The 18,201-nt window shown below is 37.6% G+C and overlaps 1 protein-coding gene across 3 annotated transcripts in view; it reads left to right on the top strand.

Annotated features, from left to right (window-relative positions):
• Positions 1 to 18,201, top strand: part of NCOA2 (nuclear receptor coactivator 2) — a 180,071-nt gene that overhangs the window by 114,777 nt on the left and 47,093 nt on the right. For all 3 annotated transcript variants that reach the window (XM_042036497.1, XM_042036499.1, XM_042036498.1), the window contains 2 exons: positions 12,298 to 12,401; positions 17,205 to 17,382. In XM_042036497.1, the coding sequence (XP_041892431.1) occupies positions 12,298 to 12,401; positions 17,205 to 17,382 (282 nt within the window). The remainder of the gene's footprint in view (positions 1 to 12,297; positions 12,402 to 17,204; positions 17,383 to 18,201) is intronic.

Raw genomic sequence — 18,201 nt, 5'->3', positions numbered from 1 at the left:
AGGTATTTTGTGCCAATAACGTAAAATTCTTCCTGTCTTGCTTCTTTTGTATAAGACCTTTCACCATCTTGAGTTGAAGGAAATATTTGAATGGTTGGGGGAGGGGGGAGTTTCTATCTTTAGTTGTTTCTTTATATCCTCATTGACTTTTCTGAATGCAATGCTCCCTGTTACTAATTGTCAAAAGTGGAGTTTTATGTGGAATGGTTTTTCTTTGTATTTTCAAATTTTCCCGCATTTTTTGTAGGGTTTTCTTTTTAAGCCTGTACTGTTTTCTCTTCTTTTCAGTAATTGTCCTGGGTTTTGTTTTTCACATCTTCCCACTCATGCTGTCTCTTGCCTTTGGTGTGGCTTTAGCCATAATTTTAGGACCAACAACACCATACCTGTGACAGTTTTATTCCATTCACTATCATCCCTCTGATATGGTTTTTACTCTTTGTTGCTGCAGTAAGAAATCATCACATAGTTTAGGGAATGTGACAAAAGTTGCTAATGAACCGTTGAGTGTTACACTGATGAAAATCAAGGATTACTGTGATTACTGTTGAGCTTGAAAGTTGAGCCACCATCTGTCTATCTGCAAGAGGTGCTGATTTTATGTGAACATTGTAGTATGGATTGTCAGGCCATTGTAGTTAATGTTCAAAATATAATTTTGTGTTTGCAGTTGGCAGATAAATATATAAAAATATAAATATGCCCAGTAAGCTTTTTTCCCCTTACTTTTTAATCAATGATACAGGCAGAGAAGCCAGTCTGTAAAACCTTTACTAAATATAAATGAGGGAGGATATTGGCTTTCTCGGGGTCATTGTGAATTATGGTGCAAGAATACTCTTCCTTTCCCTGAGCTATGTGATGGTCATGGGCATTGCCATTCTTTCTTTCTTTGAAGCTCAGACTAGGAGCATATATCCTTTATCTCAAGGGCTTGAGTGCTTTCCAGAGGAAGGGGTATGGTTTCTTCTGTTGTTTTTTGTGGGGATTTTTGTTGGGTTAGTTGGTTGGTTTATTTAATAAGGACTTTGGCCCAGGTCTGCAAATAGCTTAGAATTTTGAAACCTAGCTCGAAGCCCAGTATCCTTAAGTGTTTAGGCTGATGAGAGCGTGCAATACTGTGGAAATAACAGCTGTTATGTAGAAGGTCTCACCTGTTGGTGCTCTAATGGGTAAAATGTAAAATGAGGAGCAGGCAGCCATGTTCCTTTTTGCAAGCAAATAAGTAAATTGCAGACTGGAGGGAAACGTTCTGCATTATTGCTTCTGATGTAATGCGCAGGCTTGGCTGCAGACCTGCGTTACCGGCCTTCGTGCCAAGGAGGGACACGGCTGGAGGCAGACCATAATCTTCAACATTTCCTGGTCAAAGCCACATTTGTTCATCATATTCAGGGTGATGATTGCCCAACGGGGGCCACTCACTCCCACCCTGTGCCGTGTCAGGAGTTTGGGGCTGGGAAGAGCAGCAAGGCTACAGAGCTGGCTGGGCAGCACCCACTGGCACAACATGGAGCATCCTTTCCACTGAGCTCTTAGCGGCCCATGGTTAGGGGAACTGTTAAAACAGCTCAAAGTTTCTTCTCAGAAGAGAACTGATAAAACTCACTGAGAAAATAGAGAAAATAATACCATTAGTGTTTAATAATTTTTCTGTTTATGGATTATACTGATATGTTTCAGACTGGGTGCTGATCCCCGCTTCATGAATCTGTTTTAGAGAAGCAGAGATGGTAGCGCCTAATTAATTAAGTTTTAAGTATGGTTCAGTCTATTGAAGGGAGCCCATTTGTACCTATCAGTGCTATTAGCAGACATTTTAAAATGTCTGCTAATTAGTATGTGACAGAACAAATTAATGCAATTGAGGTTAAAAGTGACTTTGTCTGGATGTAAATCTTAGCAACGAGATAAGCCAAGATTTTCTAGGGTAATGAAAAAAGATCTCTTAATTTTAGAGAATATTTTAAACAATGCATGTTAATAATCATTACCTTTCTTCTCACAGCCATGCTGTATTCATAATGTACTTGAAGTAACATAGCCACTGTTGAAATATATGAAATTAATCTTAAACACAATTTCATAAAGGACTTGGATTAAAAAATCCCTTTAAATAACTAACGTGCAGAAATAAACAGTTTCTTTTAAGATGGTTTTGTTTTTCCATCTGCTTTCTTTGCAGTAATAGGAAAGTTTCTCTTTCTAAATTGCCTTGAAAATTTGGCTGAAGTCTGTGATGGTGGGTTAGACAATTAAGAAGAGGGGCCCAAGCTTCTATTTCTGAACACTGGGCTGTTATAGAAGAAAAGTTTACTTGTCCTTAATGATTTAGAGCTTTTTTGCAAAAGATTTATCTACCATAATCTGGACTATTAGAAGCAGTAGGAGCCCTGTAATCCATGTTGACATGGACACGTTTAATTAAACCTGTTTCTGTTCTTCCTTAGCTGTCTTCAATTATTTGTGCTCCATTTTGGCCTACGCTTTATTATGGAAACTGCTTTTCATGGGCTTATAGGGAGCCCGTGATCCATCATATTTCTTTTTTGTGGACCACATTTAGGTCTCTTGAAAACTTATGCAGTTGTCAATGGCAGTTTATAAAAGCAAAAAGATCTTTGCCTGTTGTTGTGGATGATCTGGTGTGTCAGAAAGATTTATTATCAGCATCCTAAAATAAGACAGATATTTTGTAATCATGGCGATGTGGCATTCAAAGAAAGGGAGTCAGTCATCTGTTTCCTTTTAACAGCTGGTTGAGTACAGAAAAGTAAGGCTTCAAGAAACAGAGTCTGGCTAGATTAATATTCCTTTCTAGTATGTTATTTTGGCCTAAGTTTTGGAAACCTATAAGCTTAATTAGCTTGGCAACTGCATTACAGATTCTAGTCTAAAGAGTGCTAACCCTTATATCTTTATTTTCAAAATCTTCCCTGTGTTTTTACATGTCAAAGAACCAATTGGTGGGCTGTTAACATTTATAAAAGCAATATATTATTTCTGAGACCATGGTGGAGCCCTGTTTTGAATGAAGTTATCAGATTCTGCCATGTTTCTTGTCTTTGAAAACATTAGCTCAGCCAAAATATTAAAGAACATTGGGCTCCTACCATTTAGATATTCACGTTAATACTGTTTTGAGAGATGAATTATCAAAATAAGATGAGGTTACTCATTAGGTAAATATCTAACACTTATAAAATTGCAAATGCCAAAAAATACAGTAAAATTTTCTGTCCTAATTCAGTACATACCAAAAAAAAAATTACTTTGTTAAACTGAGTGATGCCAAATATTTGTATCTAATATTTCAGTGCAGAGGTCAGTTAGCTTGGCTCTTTCTTTTGAAATGCAGCCATATTAATGTAACAGATTTTAAGTCAATGGTGATGGATATGTGGTGTTTGTTATCATGCACAGTTGAGTAGTTTACGTGAGTGTTTTGAAATCATCTAAATAGCAACAGATGCAAAATCGTTTCCTGGATGTGTTTGTGTATACAGCCACAGATACATATATTTGAATCTGCTTATCTGATTCTAGCACAGAATAATAAGTGACTGATTAAATTGAGGGTATTTTGGGGTAAGGCACTGATAGCCAATGTACTTAATCTAACACATGTACTCCTTTATTGTTGGAGTACTGTATTTTAGGCCTGTATTAAATACTGTAAATTACACTATAATCAATCAGATATTTGTTATTATACTGGTTACTAGACATTCTTAGGAAATGTAAATGCAAAACCAGAGCTCCAAACCCCTGTATTTAAAAACGCATTTTAAAACCAGTGAAAATTATAAATTCTCAGCATCATCCTGGATTTAGGCCTTTTGATAAGGAAATTCCCTGGACAGGGCACCTTTGATGATTTATTTACTTTGATGATTTATTTATTTAGATATTTCTCTAATCGGTCAGTATAGACTGGAAAGATAATGTTGGTGGTCTTTTTGGGGAAAAGAGACAGAATAACTTTAAAACACAGGAATCTATAAATGTACATTTAATTTTTCTGTTTGCGAGTTAAGCGCAACCTTTCATTTCATATAAAAACATGTGTTGAACATACTCAAATATTTCAGTAAACTAAGACCTGTCTAAAAATTTCCCCAGAGTGAAACTATACCTAGTTATATTCTTTTCCACCTTTTTGAAAATATAGTGGAAAGGGTTAATATTGCAGCATGTCCGGGGATTCCATAGCTGATGGTCATGAAGGAAGCTTAATTCCATGTTCCAGAGATGAAAAACAACTTTCCACTCACAATGTGGTAGTTTCACACATCACCACAAGTTGTAAATGAGGCATGGGGTGAGAAATAGTTTCTGGATTCAGGGTTCCATTTAGTCTTAGTTTAGATTTCACTTAAAGGGTAGTATAGCAGTTGTCTGTCTGTGTCTTTACTGATAAATAAAAGTACTAGAAATAATATCACCAAAGAAATTATTTTGATTGCTGTGTTGTGTCATATTTTTATGGTGTGCTGGGGTTGGATCAAGCCATTGAAGATCTGGGGTCCTGGATTTGAGTCTTCACTTGAGTCTTCACTTGAGCAGCAGCAGCAAGAAGGTTGTAATTCTGGGTTTTACTTCAGTCCCCAGTTCTTAACTTACCAGAGACTAGTGACCTTCTGAGGTGATATCAAGTAAGAATAATCTCTTGCCCACTGCATTAAGTAGAAAAATCCATGGATGGTAGGTACAAAGTTCTGTAAATAATGCTGTTTCTGTAAATAACATCACTTTTATAACAGCTGTCACTGTTATATCCAAGAGTTAGCAATCTTCAGAGAAGTTATTTAAGTGTGTTTATGGATGGGATTCTGCCTCAGTGCTCTGAGTGGTGCCACATGCCAGGAATGCAGCACTGCGATACCCCAGCTTATGGGGCTTGGAGACAACTGGATCCTGGGGCCAGGGCAGGAAGGAGTGGGCACTGCAATTGCTGCCCCTGTCTTCTTCCTCACTTTCAGGAAGCAGACCATTGAGTTTTGTAGTAATGAGAAGGAAAAGAAGTCATAGGTGTTGATGACAGCAAAGACAGCAAAATGAGAGGGAGAAAGAAACCAAGGAAAAGGTAGTAAAATGCTTATTGAAATATTTAGCAAAAAATGCATACAGAGATAATAGGCACCTTTCTCTCCAGCAGTTAAATATTATTCTTGGTAAGTTGAATTTCATTATTTTTGTCCTTGTTCCAGTTTAACTGAGCTGGGGGCAATTATTTCTCAGGCAGTACTTCTTACACAAGGTGTATTGAGTGACAAAAATGCTGACTTGTACAAGAAAAGAAGGATGGCAAAATGTCAAAATTATTAAGAGACAAAACTAGTATTAATTTTAGGTATTATTACTTCTATTTGTTGCTATTCCTAAATCCATCCTGGGTTTTCAGTGCTCGTTTTCTTTTCACTGTCCATGAAAATTTTATATGCTGGCTACTGTTACTGACTTTTCTAAGAGCAGGACTTCACTCAAAGCTTGAAAAGCTCCATGAATGTTTACCTCTATTTGAAGGTTTTGTGAGAATGTGAAGCTTTCCATAGAGTTAGTGCCTTAGTGATGCTTTTTTACCATGGGAAGGGTGCCTCAGTGATGCTTTTTTACCATGGGAAGGTGGGGCAGGTATGTATACGATAGGAGAGCAGCTGCACCTGTTAGAGCAGCTTGCACTGGAAAAAAGACATCGCAGTGTTGTAAGTGCTGCGACTCCTGAGCGAGTAATTTCGCTTACAGCTTTCCAAGGGTTTTTAGCTTAAGCCCTAGGGTCATTTTCATGTAAGTGTGCTTCCACCAGCAATAGTAAATGTGAAGCTAAACCATGTGGGTGTGATGAGCAGAGCAGAACATGGGGAGATGAGTTGGGTAGGCGAGCATGCAGTGGGAGTGCAGCCCTTTTCAAGCAAAGGGGAGCAGGGCTGACAGGAGGGCTGGGTCAGGGAGGTGGGCAAAGCTGTGCTCGCAGTGAATAAACGTGCTGAGAAAAAGTGCAGCTGTGCTTTTTTAATATGCACTGCAGGAGATTTCAGCAGCCTGATGATATATCATGCATTAATGTTGAAAAGATAAACACATTTGGAGAGCACAGGAAGGCCTTGTGTTTTTATGCTAGCAGAATGCTTCCTAATGAATAAGAACGTGCTGCTGGCTTCACAGAGCCATATGGCAGCTTTTCTAATTTTAGTTCGGTGCAGATGCATAATTCTCCCTTGTTTTACCTCCTAAAACCTTCCTGAGATGTTGCATAGTTTTTCCTGTAAGACTTGATCTATAGTTTCTGGGGGGAAATATGGATTCAAGAATCTAAGAGCTGCTTTGCTCTGGACAGATGTGTGCTGTGTGATGAAAGAGCAACCTCACTATATAATCACTTCCCTAAAATAGTAGCTAACTTTATTCACAAGGATGGGATAAGCTGGTCTTAAAATTGATTGCTGAAATAGTTGCTGTTTCTTAGGCACTGGTGTTTTGAAAAATTGCTTGCTTTCAGGGAATAAAAACAACTTGAATTGAGGCAATGGGAACTGGGTGAGAACGTGCAGGGGGATATCAAGTTTCATGTGAGCCATGGATCGTAGTGCTTTGAATTACACAGCTACAAGGCAGAGCTGCTTTCCCTGTGGTTAACCAAGCATCAAAATAACTTGCACGTTCTTCACTGCTTTACTTCATCAGGTGTAGTGATCCAAAACTACTCACATTACCGAATACAATTTTTTGGTTTTTTCTCTTCTGTGTTTTATTCAAGTTGATAAATTTGAAGGCATTTTCTGTATGGCCCTATTCATGTTAAAAACCTCCTGTCCCATTACCACAGTCAATGTAATTACTTAGCAGTAGTTACACACAGATGTTATTACATCCAATATTTGAAATGTTATTTAATCTAATACGCAAAACTGTAAGGTTAGCTAAAATATAGCCTTTGCTAAGTATACTTTCTGCTCTATGTTAGCATTAGTTTTTAATAGTGTATCTACCCTTATCTTTGGACAGTTAGATACTTCTGCTGTTTTCTTGGTTGTTTAGATGTTATTTTTGCACAGCAATTCAGAAGGATCATGCAGGGCAAACAGAAATATGAATGAGGCAAGACAAAAGTAGTTGGCTAATACATACAAAAAATGGAGAAGATAAGTTGTTTTCAAGGCAGTTCCAGTGTAAAATTAAATTGCATGTTTAAACTTTGTATAGCATTTACATTCACTTTCAAGTGATGTTGCTGCTACTGTTACAAGGATCTTGATTTGTATGGGGTTTTTTAAGGTGCAGAGTTGAGTTTTTTAGTGTCACTTATTACAAATATCTTTGTTTATATTTTTTAATCTATTGTACAAATAAGGGTATGTGATTTGAGGTAAGTGTGGCATTTCAATAGCAATTCCAGAAAATTACAAAGAGCGGGGAGTATATATCTGGGAAACTGTTTTAAACAGTATTGGATAATTAACTTGAATTTACCTGTTACAGGGGGTTATCTTGCTTGACTTTTTTCTTTGGTGGTTTTTAGAGCATGGGTTCTTCCCTGTCCAGGGAACCCAGATCCTTCACCAGCATCTATTTTTTGCTCTTTTTGTTCTGTGAAGACCCTTAAATGTTGCTCCATTGAAAAATGAGCTAAATCTGCATTGATGCCAATTTTCTCTTTTGAATTATGCTGCTCCTTTTTGAAATTCCTGCAGAGGCTAATTTTTACCCTTTTAATTCAAAAATGCATTTTGTTTTTGCAGAGAGCACAAAGGGGAAAATATTTCTGTAGCAGATTTCCTTAAGGAAGTTGGAGCAGAACACAGACAAAGAGAGCTTTTTTAGTGGTTCAGCTGGTCCTGCCTGCCCACCTGTAGGAAAGTAATGTTTGAAACACAACCAAGAGAAGGTGATGCCCATCAATAACACTTCAGAGTCTGCTGTCAGAAATGCAGGGAGGACTGACATAGCTTGAATTGGGAGACTGGAAAACCAAGAAGGCTTGCTAAGTTAAAATGTAGCAGGAGACTTCCAGCTATTGCTTTTGGCTTCTCTTTCTCTGACTTACGAATTTCTGTTAAACTAATGTGATTTCACAACGGTTTGCTTTCAGAATCTGGAATAAGCTTTGAATAAAGCTTGAGGCTTCCCACTCATAAGTTTGTCAGAAAATATTTTTGAGGGCTTTTTTTTCCTTCTTTATTCTGTATGTTACACGTAGAAAAGTAAATACAGTTTATGATCACTAGGAAGATGTCCAATTGAAAATATTAATATGTATTTTAGTATAATACTGCTTATGCAATTGTAAACATACCCCCAGTTTAAAGTCTAAATTACACACATCACTAAAATACTACATCATTGGATATATATATTCTTTGTAGTATCTCTCTCAGGGGTACTTGTATTTTATTTAAATTTTTTTCTCTCTCTAGGCTAAACTCTTAATTGAGCAGAGCTAATAATTATTTCATGTGCATGAAGTTTATACCACTGTAATTCAGATAAAATATGCTGGATCTCGGGTAGCCATATTCATAAGGATGGGACCAGTTTCTAATTTAATACTCCTTCTCCAGTGCAGAATTCCCTGTATGGAGATGAAGGCATGGGAAGTCCCTTTCCATCCTGCTCACTTCCTCTGGCAGCAAAGGGCTGTATTTCTCTTTCCACACTCTTTCTCTGCTGCCCTTTGGCCACTATGCCTGTAGGACACCTGGTACCACTTGCTGACATTTAACAGGGGCGTCGCTGTTCTAGGAGGGGGCGTCACTGGGACGTGCGAGGTCAGGGAACCAGCTCCCACTCCCCATGTGGCTGCAGTGGAAAAATCTAGTGGCTGTGGTTAGTCACAGGGTAATACCAACGATTCTCATGGAGCTGGAAAAACCGGGTTCTGAGAGGCTTTGCAAGGTTGGGCCTTTACAGCTATTTTCCTAAGCCCTGACATTCAAAAATGATTGATCTAGTGTAGAAATTATAAACTCTCTGTGCTTTAAATTTCTTTGTAGGGCCCCCAGTGAACTTGAAAAAGATTGGAGTAAAAGTAAAAAAGGGAAAGTAAGCTTTACAGTTTTGCACCACTACTTAACACCAGAAGCTGAAACTGTTAAGAAAAATCAAGAACACTGACTTGTGATAATGCATAAGTGTTGTCAGAATTAGAAATTCGTTTATCAATGATTGGTTTTTTTCCAGCCTTCCCGCAACAAATTTTTGTTGTCAATTGGCCCCACGTGCAGTATCGCTGAGGGAAAGATTTGCATTTCAAGACATTCCCCATGACTGACTGTCAAGACGACACCGCTGACAGGATTTGCACTTACTGTTCGTTGTATGTGCTGATAGAGTCTACACAAGGGGCTTTCTAGATCAATCAAAAATGGATAATTCATTGCATAGCTGAACATTATTAGTAGCTGCAGTTTATAACAATGGCGTAAATTACAGCTGGTCCTACTCAGAACCTGAGGCCTTGGTTTCCTATACAATGCCAATTGAATTTAAGTGTGGCATGTGGCCTGGATGCGTAACCTCTTCTAAGCTCTCCAGCTACTTGAATTCTTACACAATTAAGTTACAGATCCAATTATGAAGTCCATAATTTTGGAGCACTTGTTATTTATAATGCTTTTCAGAGTGCCTAGCCAAATGTCGTGAGTAGTGTAGTGTACATTGTCACCATCTTTGGGAAAAGCAGGTAGGTAACGTTTGAGTATAAATAGCGTTTTCATATTTTCTCCATTCATTGCGCTTTTTCCATGAGAAAGCACTGAGTTTATTGATCCCACAAAGATGTTGGGCCCTCTGAGGAAAAGCGTGCCAAAGGGAAAAGAAAATGAAGAAGTCAAATGATTGTGAGGGACAGCTGATGATGAAACAGAAGCAGTCAGGGATCAAACAGTCAAAATGGAGAAACAGGGGAGCAGAGAGGAAACCAGCTGCTTTCAGGAACTGGATGTGAGGTTTGAGAGATCCTTAGTCTGACCTGGTATTGCAGTTTCTGTGTTGATTACTATTATAGTAATTAAAAATGTCTTCTTTTTCCTTTGTATAAAACCTCATCAGTGTGCATAAAAGAAAACAGTTGTTTTTGTAGATGTTATGGGTGGTTTGTATAAACTCCATGGTTATAAGAGTGAAAAAAATCATCAGCAAATACTTCGTATTATGTGAAAAGTAACCAGGAAAAGTAGTCTTTAAACTGGTGACATGAGGAAACTGTAATTAATGTGCTTGCACACCATTGTTGGATCATATCTGCAGCCCCTCCATTTCTGGCTCATAGAGAATAATCCCATGTTTTCCCATAATCAAGACGGTATCAATGGCTGAAGCAGTGGTAGAATGAGAGCAGGAAGCTGGTATCCCTGTCCATTATAATATTTTGCAGTGTGAAAACAGAGATCACTTTATGCTACCAGGAACAGATGGGAAACAGATATCATCACTGGCTTTATTAAAAGCTCAACTCTATTTTTAGAATTCTTCTAGAATTTTTAGAACACGTTTTCAGTTTTGTATCATCATATGGTGCCAACTCTGCTGTGTTGTAGCATGGGAAGGATTGTTCAATTGTTTTTCTGTTACACCTAATTTCTGCTTTTTGCCAAAACAAGAAGGGTAAGGAAAAAAATAAAATCCCACCCCTAGTCTAAACCAGAAATACTAATTTAACATCCTGGTGAGTTTAAGTGGCAGAGGAAACATTAGTAGTTATTTCTAGTGAATTTATTTCTATCAGATTATGCTAATCAGAATGATTTAAAATTACTCCATTAGTTGCAACAATCCATCTTCAGAGCGATTTTGTGTTAAGTCATTATTCACAATGTTGTTATATAGTGTATAACACCTAAGAAGACAGCTAAAATTTTTGTGGCTCTTTTCATGAAAGCAAGAAACCATATAAATCTAGGATGAGACAGGCCGAGTGAGCAAAGCCTTATTGCCAGCGGGTGATTGCTGATAGGAGAACACCCAGGGCTTCACAAATGCAGTTCCTTTACTCTATGTCTGAGCAGCATGTATTCACACTGACCTTAAAACCTACGCCAAGGAAAGTTCAGAAGAACTTCACCTGCACTATTGCAGATCTACAGACAGTGGAAAATACTGCACATTTGGATACATTTCAATTTGTATGAACGATGCTTTAATTTCCACTAAAGGTGATTTTCCAAAGGCCCTTTGCTCCATCCGCACATGGTACTTTCAGTAATTCCTACAATGGATGTTCTTCTGCTTTATTGTTGTAGAAGGCATAAATTCTTGTTATCATTATTTCAGTGTGCTTTCATGTTTATTAAAACAATCTATTGCATCATACTAAAAATAAGAAATTTCTAATTATTTTTAATATTCTAGGTTGCAGGATGGCCCTAGCTTTTACATAACTGCTGTGTGAAAAATAATAAAAGAATGTTTTGAGTATAGAACTAACAACACAAAGTAACTTGTTTCATTAATTTGCAATGTACAATATGCATTAGAATGTGTATTTTACATAGTATTTTTATTACTTTTATTAATTCATCTTTAAACAAGAATACCATTCTTGGAATAGAAAAACTAATGCAGTTCATTACTTGATAGGAATTATAAACCCACTAGGTTTGAAAGTTCTGTGAATATGCCTTACATTTGGAGTTGGGTATAATCTGTGACGCTGTATACAACATATTATAACATATTGTAACGTATGGCATTATGTTCCAGAAACCTGAAATCATTATTTTCTTGCCTGTAATTTTCAAATACAGCACTTGAACTTTTATGTAGTTCTAATAACACATTGGTAAATAAGGTGGTATGAAAATTACGTGATAGTAGGAACGTGGGTGGAGGCATGGGAACAGAACTGAGACCGCTGTTTCTCGGTACTGAAACTGTAGATTGTGGACTTATGTTTTTCCTTCTAAATATAGCAGTCATGGAAAAGCTCTGCAGCTGTAAGCTTTGCATGCTCTTTTAGATCAGTCTTCTACTACACCTTGATCCTGGTTTTTGCTCACTGCGCCTTTATAACAAGCCCTTGTCTTTGCCCACTGTTAGGCTCTATAGTTTATTAAAACGTCTAGCAGAGAAACATCAGAAATTATTTTATTTGTGTCATAAGACCTGAAAACTGAGAAGCAAATAGCTATGAGATGCAATAGCTATGCATCCGTTGAATCATTATGGGAGACTGTCTAATCTCACTTTCAGAACTGCTGCACTGTAAGCGTTTCACAGTTCTTCTCAGTACTCTGTGGCCTCTTGGTGTATCAGCGAAAGATCAGTCCGCTGTCACTTAACACATCGTTTTCTCTCTTGCAGAAAAAGCAGCAGCAGCTAATGAAGATGAAGTGCAAAAAGCAGATGTATCGTCCACAGGTCAGAGTGTCATCGACAAGGATGCACTTGGACCAATGATGCTTGAGGTAAAGAGCACAAAATCCCTTTATTTAGGGCTGTTCTGCTCCTCCTAGGGCAAATGAAATGAACAGGTGTAGGCAGAGGTTGCCGTAAAGGAATGTTCAAGAGAGACAAGCCCTCCTGGCTACTTGGAATTATGTCATTAAAGAGCAGGCAGCATATTTATTTCTGTTGCATTCAGTGATGAAACTCTCTTTAACTTGAAGTAGGGAGAGGCAGAGAGAATTATGCTTCTTCTTAACACAGACAACTTGAGGAGCTTCAGCTGGTAGCAAGTCTTGGGTGTCTGCTTGTTTTTTGTTGTTATGTCTGTTGTTATTTGTTCTGAACCACAACAGCTGTGGAAGACCTGTTGCACCTAAACATTGACTTATATATACTGTAATATACAAGTGAATAATATTCCTCTAAAATTGCATGTCATTGCTATACTGCTTTAATATTTTATCATTTCAGCTCTTGAAGCAGGACTCTTCCCTCTAGAATATGAAAGTAATCTAAGAGAGATTTTCAAGATGTGTATTTCAGTTTGTTCAGTTAAGATTTCTGCCTGATTTTAGCTGTTATTTTGATACCCCAAAAGGCAGTATGATTCAAGCCTAGCTTCCAAATGTGTTAGCAGTAATGTTGGGTAGGTGTGTTATCAGGGATCCTTATGTCATGTGCTGCTGTCCTTTGGCACTACTGCTTTATCTGCTTAAGCTCACTTGCAAACTGTTTATTCCTGTTCTGGCTGTGGACTTTATCCATAAGGAAGAATAAATGTTACTTTAGATAACATAGAACACAAACTCTGAATCAATCTAAAGGAACCAGCTTTGGCAGAAGCATAATTATTCTGTTATTTCTGAATGCATGTTTAACAGTTTTAAGTATTTGCGTTATTTTTCATAATTGGTCAAATGAGGGCATAGTTTTCTATACTGCGTATGAAATAAAGGCTCCAAATTCACAATGCATAACATCAAATTAGACAGGTTGGAGACATTGTTCTCTGAAAAGTGGGGGTAACAAATTAATTGATTAAATTTAATATTTATTATACATACTCACTGAATTGAATGTTGTTGTTTTTGCTATCAAGCAAGGTTATGCATTCATCTCTTACACTGGTATGTTAAAATTTATCTTTAATTTCCTATTAATTGTAAGGACCTGTTTTAATCACAGGGAAAATAAGAACAAGATGATATTTTTCCTAGCTTATCCTGTTTGATTGGCTGTTGCAGCAAACATGACGTGTAAAATCACCCATCTATTCTGGTTTTGCATTTAATTTAGTTTAGTTTTCCTTTGCATTTTAACAATGAAACATTGTGGAACTTAATTAATGAACCGTGGTCCTTTTGCGCCAGGAAACTTAAAAAGGACTGAAAGTGGTTATGTATTTGCTGTGGAAAGGCTACAGGTACTTCCTTTGTGTCTTTATCGCCTTAAGGAAATGCAATTAAGTTATTTCATCTTTACAGAACCCCTTTATACAATCTCTTAAAAAAACCTGCCCTTTTTCATTGCCAAATAAGAATAAAAATGGCAATGTTGATGAACAGTTTATTGGTTGATTTGGTTTAGAAATGTAATTGTATGTTTTTATTAAAGAATAAAACTAAAGAATCCTCAAAATAATGAGTGTTTCCTGCTGAAGAAAGTGAGTAAAATTCATCAGGCAGCTGCCTCTGAGGAATATTTTAACATATTTCTTGCTTAAAGCGTAAAGTAGATAGGCAGAAAGTGTGGAAAAATAGTCAAGAGGGAGATGACAACATGTCAAAGAACACAAATGTATTTTCTGTTCCAATATATAATCTAAAATATCTGTTTTCTTGATTTCTCGTCCATCATATTGTCCCTTATTTGTTCATCCATTTTCCCAATAGCTCTGAAGAAAAGTTTTTGATTGTGGTGGCTTACATCTGGGGACAGAATTAAGAAATTATTGCAAAAGTGGAAGCTTCTAAAATATTCAAGTGTCTTGGTGCACTAACTTCCTCAAAAGCCTGCTGCTGCTCACCTGCAGGATTATTTTCTTAATAGAATAGAAAGAAATGGGAGACTGAATACAGGGCCTTTATTACTCTAAGTCCAGATGGGCACATCTGTGATCAACTCAAGGAACAGCTGTGAGGGAACAGCACAGAGAGCACTTCTTTGCCAAAGAAGTTGCCACTCTAGGAAACAGTAGGGAAAACTGAAGATTATTGTGGGATGCCAGTAACTCTCATAATCTCTTGCTTGCCATCTCCACCTTTGAAAATTTTCTCCTTAGGACTCCAATAAACATCTGTGATGGCTTTGGTTTTGCAACCCTTATGAATTGATGTATGGACAGCTGCCAAGCAGGATGGTTCAGCCAAACCCACATCCTTCTGCCAGCTCTAAATACCATGGCTTCTATGGTTGGCCAGCTGGGGAGTGATGTGGCTAGCATCGCTTTTTTCTTTACTTAGTTTTCAGACAGCTCAGCTTTCTGGTCCAGCTGTTCATAGCCTCACACAGTACAGGTTGCTGTTGTGATGTAGGAAGTACTAAATTAAACAGGCCATGCTTACACTGGCTTCAAGTAGTGGTGAAATGCAGCCTAAGACACTAATCCATAGCAGAGATGCTGATAGAAAGTTATACTAGAGCCTTGGTTTATTAATTAATTTGTAAATCTTTTTAGTTAAAATAAATACTACTCAGCAGGAAAAAGTAATGAAAGTTAAGAAAGTATATAAAAAGTAGGGATCTCACAAAGAAAGTAAATCAACAGGAGGAACCAAGAATTATCAGAAACAACAAGAAGGCAAAAAACAACACCAGAGATTAGAATTTGTGACAACAGCAGAAAAAAGACCTAGTTTATCTTAATTTAGAGGCAGTCAGGAAAAGTATACACTTATACATTTATTTGTGTATTTTATTATGTTGTAATTTAAAATTGGAACAAAGAAAGCGTTTGTCAGCCATTGGCTCAGCTGCTCTGCTTGCATTGTGCTTTCACTGACCTTCCCCTGGAGCAGAATCATTATCTAACTTATCAAATTTAGTTTGGGAAGAGCTTCTGGAGCTTATGTGTTCCTACCTCCCATTGCAAGGTGGTCTGAGTAGAGCAGGTGGCCCAGATCTGAGTCCAGCCAAGGTTTGAATATCTCTGGAGAAGGGGGGTTTGCAGCTCTTCCCATATCTGACCACCTTCACGGTAGAATTTTTTTTCCTTGAATCTGCTTGAAGTTTCCTGACTTGCAACCTGTGTCTGTTGCATCTCATCCTTCCCTTGTAAACCTCTAACCTAGAGCCCGGCTCTGTCTTCTCTTTAGCCTCCTACTGGGTGGCTGAAGGCAGAAGTAAAATCCATCGTTAGCCTTCTCTTTTATTGTCTGGATTTGCTAACTGCTCAGTACTGTGCAATATTTTAAACATCTCTTTGTAACCAGTGGACTTGAGAACTGCCTTTTAAGACCAACACATGAGTTATACAGTATACAAGTTGGGTCATATCAAAAATGCCTTGTGCTTGCTGTGGCAGCTCCTCCTTGTTAGACTGTTTTGCGGTGAGCTGTGTTCAGATTTAGTATGGATCCACTTGGTTCTGACCCACAATGAATTGTGTGTGGCCTGGTTTTCTGATTTATTTCTGTCCCTGGAGATACAATAACAACTCTTCTAGTGATTTCCTGCCAGTCCTTAGAGAGGTGTATAAATCAGGCAAAGCTGCAGAAGTCTGTGTAGGTTGTTAATTGAATGCTTAGACCAAAAGCTTTTGTTCTTTTAAGTTAAACTGTATCCCCCCCCTTTATCTGCTCATATGACATAAAGTTAGAGGGATGAATTCTGATACATTTCTACTATCTGCAGTCATGCTTGCATCTTAAGAAAAATAAAGTTTGCATGAGAATTGCTTACCAATACTCACAATTTTACTTCATCATCATTAGGTAGAAGTGATATGTGGCTTAGGCTTCAGATAACACAGGGCAGATATCTTGGAAAGAATGCGGCAGCTAGGTTGTCACTGTCACAAGAGATAAGAAAGGAAACCAATCAGCAGAAAATACTAATGTAGACACTTCCTCACAGAAACTTTAAGTCCTTTGGAAAACCATGAAGCTGAGTTGAAGAGGTGAAAATCTGATTCTTGTTCCCTGGATGATGGGTAGATTGAATTAAACTGGTGTCAAATTATAAAAAAATGAAAGCAGTCCTAGGAGCAGAGGCTAAAGCTCCCTCATCTCACTGCTCACTGCCTGCTCTCAGCTCCCTTTGCCCTTCTCTGCTTTTAATGACTCATGTTCCCAGCTGCATGGGACCTCACCTCTATGAAGATGCACTGCTGGGGATGGGGAGAGAGTCATTCCTTCTGCCAGTGTTTTCCTTGCCTTGTGCCAGCATGTCCTGTGGTGTTTTCCTGGGATCAATCTTCCTGTACTGCATAGAGGAGTGAACAGGCTGTGAGTTTAGCAGAACCATCTTGTGGTCCAAGTTTCTTACCTCATACACAGGCAGACAGATAGAGAACAACATCTTCCATTATTTCTGTTTGTTTGTGTGGGGTGGGGGGTTTGGTTTGTTTCCATGTGTGTTTCATTGTTTTGCAAGGTGTGCACCTTTCTTTGCTTTTACACTAGTTTCATATAACGAAGATTAGATGCTCAATCTGAAATGTGTCCTTTGCTATTACAGACAATTATATAAGGACTGGGGTGGATGCAGAAAGATTCAGATTCTTCTGAACTGAGTATTTATTTTCTCTGTATTTTGTTAATCTGATTGTTTGGTATTGTGGCTCTCTCACTTTCTCTCTCTGGTTTTCTGTTTTTCCCCCTTAGGCCCTAGATGGGTTCTTCTTTGTAGTGAACCCAGAAGGTAATGTTGTGTTTGTTTCTGAGAATGTGACGCAGTACCTGAGGTACAACCAAGAAGAGCTGATGAACACAAGCATATATAGCATCCTGCATGTAGGGGACCACAATGAATTTGTCAAAATCCTGCTGCCAAAATCCTTAGGTATGTAACTTTTCCTTGCATCATACCATTACTTATTTAACTTTGGTTTTATAAGTCGGCATTTCAGTAACTTAAGTTAATGTCCTGACACTACTTACAGTTTCATCATATACATTATTTATTTTTAATGTATATATAGACTATGAATGATTAATATTATACTCAAAAGCATCCTCCACTCTTTTCAACTTCTTCTTTGTTAAAATTGCTCTTAGTAACTCATGTTAGCTGATATTTTTTAATGGATCTTCGGAGTGAAACACTAAAAGACAGCATTAGCAATGTGAACTCTCTGTTAGTTCTCTGTCTAGGCTGCTCGTTCCAAGAATGGCCGGGGAAAGGAGGAATATAAAAGAATAAGCAGAAACCTCCTTACACTAGAATTTTTATTTTAATGTTTTTATGCTCAGCAGTATTTACTCTTGACTTTCAAAACCTGTTTTTGTTAGTTGCAGCCATTTTTGGATTCATATTAATATTAGTTTTAATGTCATTGAGTTTTGGAGGAGATGAAAAGAAAGTCAATACTGGGTGCCTCATTTACTCACAGCGTTTAAAAAGTATTCAATTCACTTTAGCATTTTATTACTGTACTTACATACTCTGAAGAAGCAAAAATGTAAATGGCTAAAGTCAATATATTACTGCATTTATTGCATTTTATGACTGAAGAGGGCAAGTGAAGAGTATTTTAAATATGACCCTGCCATTTCCTAATGTGGTGTAACATTAATTTGCTCTGACTGATGTCTAGTACCTGTATTTGTGCATCTCAGGATTTTGTTACTTTTTTTACTTGTCTTAAGCACTGTGTTAAGC

Source organism: Corvus kubaryi, unplaced genomic scaffold (genome assembly GCF_017639235.1).
Source record: "Corvus kubaryi isolate FWS band 111438036 unplaced genomic scaffold, C.kubaryi_AGA036_p1.0 37385, whole genome shotgun sequence".
Classification (NCBI taxonomy): Eukaryota; Metazoa; Chordata; class Aves; order Passeriformes; family Corvidae; genus Corvus; species Corvus kubaryi.
Note: the sequence above shows the minus strand (reverse complement) of the source record. Positions and strands in the feature narration are given on the sequence as shown.